This window comes from Olea europaea, unplaced genomic scaffold, assembly GCF_002742605.1.
Source record: "Olea europaea var. sylvestris unplaced genomic scaffold, O_europaea_v1 scaffold2213, whole genome shotgun sequence".
In the NCBI taxonomy this organism is placed as follows: domain Eukaryota; kingdom Viridiplantae; phylum Streptophyta; class Magnoliopsida; order Lamiales; family Oleaceae; genus Olea; species Olea europaea.
In genome coordinates this window covers 98867-104869 of record NW_019240157.1, presented here as the reverse complement: position 1 = coordinate 104869, position 6003 = coordinate 98867, and the positions used below count along the sequence as shown (strand labels likewise).

Here is a 6003-nt window from a genome sequence, read left to right as displayed (position 1 = left end):
TTTAGAGCAAACAAAACTGAATTTATCATCCATAAGTTAGTTAATATTTTGTATCATTTCAAATTATTCTTCTACTACTAGGACTTTATTGATTTAGCATTTGAAGCAGACATTTATTTACAAGCATATTAAAAAAGCGGTGTTAATATGATTTTCAATGTTATTTATAATATTATCAGGGGAGGACCCAGAGATTTCGGACTGTGGAGTCAAAAATGAATTTTTTTTCGAACAACGTATCATTAACGAAAATAAACTCATAGGATTAATGGATTGAAGTGGATAATTAATTGGAATTTGGAACCCCAAACCCAAATAACCGTTTCAGCAGCAGAAAAAAGTTGGAAAAAAAGGCAGAGCCAAAAAATATAGTAATCATGCACTCCATCATCATCCAATAGATTTCAGTTATAATTAATTCCATTAGGTGATTACTGCTTCTGCATCATCAAGGATCAAGACAGCACTTTCTTGACCCAAAACAACGTCAAGACCCTTTTGATATTTCTGTGTACCATCCCCTTGTGCTATAACTCTGGAGTGGAAGTAAATATCACCAGGGTCAAGCAGCTTTACCAAATCCAATGCATCGGCACGTTCTCCCATTGTGTATATGTACATCTCAAACAAATTACTAGCTTCATTCAGAAAGGTGTTTGCAAAAGGCCTCAACTTCGTCATTATGTGCATCGAGTCCAGTCTAAACAAGCTGCTCTTTATTTTATCTGGTCAATGCAATGTATATTATTAGTCGAGCCTTTATTATTATTAGTTCTCCTCGGACACTCCACTGACACTACATGACGGGTCCAAAAAATTAAATGCCATGTACTATTATTTATAATTTTTTTAAATTTCCAGCACTCAGGGGAATACATTAGGTCTTTGATGCTCAGACTCTTCGTAATGGTTGGAGTTCCATATCGGACATAATATGACACAAATATGGGTATATGATATGTGTCAGATTCTCCAAATTTCAAATCGCCATTTTTGCTTCTTCTCCCCTTTTCTTCCTTCTTTTCTTTTTCTTTTCCTTTTCTTTCTCGTTTTTGCCCTCTATAAACCTTGCACCGCCTCCGAGAGGGTAAAGAAAGGCGACGGCGCTAGGTATTCCCTTTTCTTTTCTTTTTTTCTTTCCCTATTCTTCTTTTTTTTTCCTTCTTCTCCTCTCTATATCGGTGGTTAAGGATTTTGTTTATATAAAATGAAAATGAATTCCATATAATATTACTTAATACTCCACTAAGTCAAAATTGCAATCAAGTCCCTCATTTTCTATTTTATATGATATTTAGTAATTAACTTCCCATAATTGAAAACTAAACCACAAAATTCTATTTTATTTGTCTTAACCCCTTATTCAATACTCATTTCCTTCTTTGTGAACAATTAATTTTGGTCTATTCAACATGATATCTTGGGTTAGTAAAAAAATTGAAACTTGAAAGACGTACCCACGTCCAAAATTTTGACTCTTTTTAGTCATATCCATTTATCCTACATTTTAGTAAATAAAATATACGATATTTAGATACATACCCATATCCGAATCTGAGCATCATAGCATCAGGTGCATTCTAAGGCAAATGTTCAATGTGGCATTTAAATCAACATGTCCCAACGTGTCCCTTTTAGGCTTTTCGAAAAATCATGAGTTGCCATGTTTGTATCATGCGTCCAAATATAGTGGAGTATGGAGACAAACAGACTTAAAAATCGAAGGACATAACAGAAACAAAAGGAAAATAAATGTAAACTTTAAAAGCAAGAAAAATATTACCAAAGCAGGACCACATAAGATGCTAAAGGGAATATACCTGGCAAAGAGTCACGTTGGCCCTCTAAGTATTTTTCTTCCCTCGTAATATCTGCAAATCGATTTGAATTCAGTAGAGTGTGATCAGTGTGATCTAAATCAAGAACCAAGTAAAGCTTCTAATGGCGTAGCTGTTGAGTAGTAAACTTGATTTTTGGACTAAATAATATGGGTTTAAGGATTTTGCTTATAGGCCCAAATCAATTAAAAGGCCCAATATGCATAGCATTTCTAGAAGCATTATCTAGAAAAATCTATATAAATATCTACTAGAAAAATCTATATAAATATCTAAGTAAGATATGTAGTTTTATAAAGAATATCTAGAGAATTCTAAGAAAATATCTTGATATGTGGTCTGGGTGTCTCTAGAAAATGTGTGGACTAGAATCTTCTTGTAAACACTATATAAAGGGGTAGTGCCCTCCATTTTGTAACAAGCCAAAAAGTGTGTAAAGTCTTGAATTTGAGAAATACAAGTTTCCTTTTTTCACTTCCTTCTTCCTATTAAGTGTTGTCCTCTTAAAAGCCTTAGTCAATCCAAGTTAATAAACCCATCTTTCATCCAACAGTAGCAAGTTCTTAAAGTCTTTGCCATGTAATCTAGCAATCTAGTCGTTAGCGAGCCGCAAATTCTGCATATACAAGAGAAATACGTAAATCAAAGTACAGTCTTAATAAACATTCTAACTCCAAGCATTTCTATGTGTGAATGTTAAGGAGAGGTATATTTTATAATCTTGCTGTGCATCTCCTAAAGTATTATATTTTTCCACGTTTTCTTCTTATTTTTGAAATTCTGTAGTGATGAGGATCTGGATAGAATTCCTTCCCTTTCTTTTTCCTACTATTTTTTGCTCATGTTTGGGAATTGAGGGGGTGTACAGATTGGGCCTTTTTCTCCTGAGGTATTTCTTATACACATTATTTTTGTCAACGGAAAGAAAGATTACATTACCATCTTTATGTGATTGTATTTTGGAATGATTGTATATTACTATATTAGGTCAATTACTTACCATAGATGTATATATATTTTAATTTCTATATAATGGGAGAATCCCGAAAACGAACGATATTTAGCCTTTGAAAATTAACATGGTATCAGCGCTTACCCATAAAATCAATTGCTAAATCTTAAAAATGAAGGACCAAGGTATGACAAATCTCAAATTAAATGTTACAATTGTCAAAAACTTGGTCATTATGCTTCCGAATGTAGAAATATTACTAACCAAGTTGAGGAGAAAGCCAACTACGCTTGTCGGGAAAGAGAAGTAGATCATGCACTACTATTGGCTTACAAAGGTGAAGAGAGCAGAGAAAAGAATACTTGGTATTTGGATACAGGAGCAAGCAACCATATGTGTGGAAGAAAAAACATGTTTGTGGAGCTTGATGAATCAGTAAGCGATAACATTACCTTTGGAGATGAATCCAAGATCCCAGTGAAAGGAAAAGGTAAAATCTTGATCCGCTTAAAAATGGTACGCATCAGTTTATCTCAAATGTCTATTATGTGCCCAATATGAAGAATAACATTTTAAGTTTGGGACAACTCTTAGAGAAGGGCTATGATATTCATTTGAAGGATCATAGTCTTTCAATAAGAGATCAAAGAGAAAATTTGATTGCCAAAGTCCCTATGACAAGAAATAGAATGTTTGCATTAAGCATTCAAAATGATGTCGCTAAATGCTTAAAAGCTTGTTTTAAGGATTCATCTTGGCTTTGGCACTTGAGATTTGGGCATCTTAATTTTGGAGGCTTAAAGTTGTTAAGTAAGAAGAAAATGGTGAAAGGTTTGCCTCCAATAAATCATGCGGATCAATTATGTGAAGGATGCTTACTTGGAAAGCATTCGAGAAAAAGTTTTCCAAAAGAAGCATCTACAAGAGCTAAGAAGCCGCTAGAACTTGTACACTCCGATGTTTGTAGGCCAATTAACCCAAGCTCTCTCGGTAAGAGCAATTATTTTGTTCTTTTTATTGATGATTTTAGTAGAAAGACTTGGGTCTATTTTCTCAAACAAAATTTGGAAGTTTTTGAAACTTTTAAGAAGTTTAAAGCTCTTGTTGAAAAAGAAAGCGGATATAATATAAAAGCCTTGAAATCGGATAGAGGAGGAGAGTTCACCTCCAAAAAGTTTGAAAAATATTGTGAGGAGAATGGAATTCGTCGTCCAGTAACGGTTCCATACTCTCCACAACAAAATGGAGTAGCAAAAAGAAAGAATAGATCCATTCTTAACATTGCCCGCTGCATGCTCAAAAGTAAGAGATTGCCCAAAGAACTTTGGGCTAAAGCTTTTAATTGCGCCGTGTATTTGTCTAACCGATCACCTTCTAGAAGTGTGTGGAATAAGACACCACAAGAAGCATGGAGTGGAAGAAAGCCCAGCATCTCTCACTTACGAGTATTTGGGAGCATTGCATATGCTCATGTACCAGATCAAAAACGGTCCAAGTTAGATGACAAAAGTGAAAGGTATGTCTTCATCGACTATGACTCTCGCTCTAAAGGCTACAAGTTGTATAATCCAAGCAATGAGAAGATCACCATAAGTAGAGATGTCGAGTTTGATGAAGAAGGAGCTTGGGATTGGGGTGTCCAAGAAGAAAACTATGACTTCTTACCATTCTTTTATGAAGAAGAACAAAAGAATGGAGAGCAGCAAGAGATTATCAGTCCACCTCTATCACCTACTCATGGAAATGCTTCTCCATCATCTTCACAAGGAGAAAGTTCAAGCGAAAGGACACCACGGATGAGGAGCCTACAAGAGCTATATGAGGTAACCGAAAATCAAAATGATCTCACACTTTTTTTTGTCTTTTTGTCGATTGTGAACCAATAGGGTATGAAGAAGCGGTGCAAAATAAAAGATGGAGAGATGCTATGGATGAAGAGATTAAGGCTATAGAGAAAAATGACACGTGGGAGCTGACAACTCTTCCCAAAGGAAAGAGAGCAATCGGAGTTAAGTGGGTGTACAAGGCAAAGAAGAACGCTAAAAAAGATACAAAGCAAGATTGGTTGCCAAAGGTTACAACCAACGGTCGGGAATTGATTATGAAGAGGTATTTGCTCTTGTTGCTCGTTTAGAAACCATAAGATTAATTATCTCTCTTGCAGCGCAAAATAAGTGGAAGATATTTCAAATGGACGTGAAATCAGCTTTTCTAAATGGTTGTCTCGAAGAAGAAATCTATGTGGAGCAACCAATGGGTTATAAAGTAAAAGGACATGAAGGTAAAGTCTTGAAACTAAAAAAGGCTTTATATGGGTTGAAACAGGCTCCAAGGGCATGGAATAGTAGAATTGACAAGTATTTTCTAGAAAATAACTTCACAAAATGCCCTCACGAGTATGCCCTTTATACAAAGGTAAATGAGAAAGGAGATATTTTGCTTGTTTGTTTGTATGTAGATGATCTTATATTTACAGGAAATAATCAAAGTATGATCACTGAGTTTAAGAAGGTCATGGCTCAAGAATTTGAGATGACGGATATCGGCCACATGGCCTACTATCTTGGGATAGAGGTAAAGCAAATGGAGGACTGCATTTTCATTTCACAAGAAGGATATGCGAAAGAAATTCTAAAGAAATTCAATATGGAGGACTGTAAGCCCGTATGCACCCCCGTCGAATGCGGAATCAAGTTGTCGAAGAATGATGAAGGAGAAAAAGTAAATCCAACACTTTTTAAGAGTCTTGTTGGAAGTCTAAGATATTTGACGTGCACAAGACCAGATATCTTTTTTGGAGTTGGGCTCATTAGTCGCTATATGGAGACACCTACAATAACCCATATGAAAACTGCGAAGAGAATTCTTCGCTACATCAAAGGTACGCTTGATTATGGCTTAGTCTATTCATCATCTAATGAGTTCAAACTTGTTGGATATAGTGACAGCGATTGGGGCGGAGATAGTGATGATAGAAAGAGTACGACTGGGTACGTGTTTTACTTGGGCGACACAGCTTTCACTTGGAGCTCAAAGAAGCAATCGATCGTAGCACTATCTACATGTGAAGCTGAATATGTTGCAGCTACATCAAGTGTCTGCCATGCGATTTAGCTTAGAAACTTGTTAAAGACGCTTGGAGTACCACAAGAAGAGCCAATCGAAATCCATGTTGATAACAAATCGGCATTGGCATTGGCATTGGCATTGGCA

General features: G+C 35.7%; 1 protein-coding gene across 1 annotated transcript; it reads right to left on the bottom strand.

Annotated features, from left to right (window-relative positions):
• Positions 1-423: 423 nt before the first annotated feature.
• Positions 424-2519, bottom strand: LOC111380843 (RNA polymerase II C-terminal domain phosphatase-like 4). The gene is made up of 4 exons (XM_023004502.1): positions 2490-2519; positions 1821-1938; positions 1543-1554; positions 424-725 (listed from the first exon to the last, which is right to left on the bottom strand). The coding sequence occupies exons 1-4, from the start codon at positions 2517-2519 to the stop codon at positions 424-426; spliced, it is 462 nt and encodes a 153-aa protein (XP_022860270.1).
• Positions 2520-6003: the final 3484 nt, after the last annotated feature.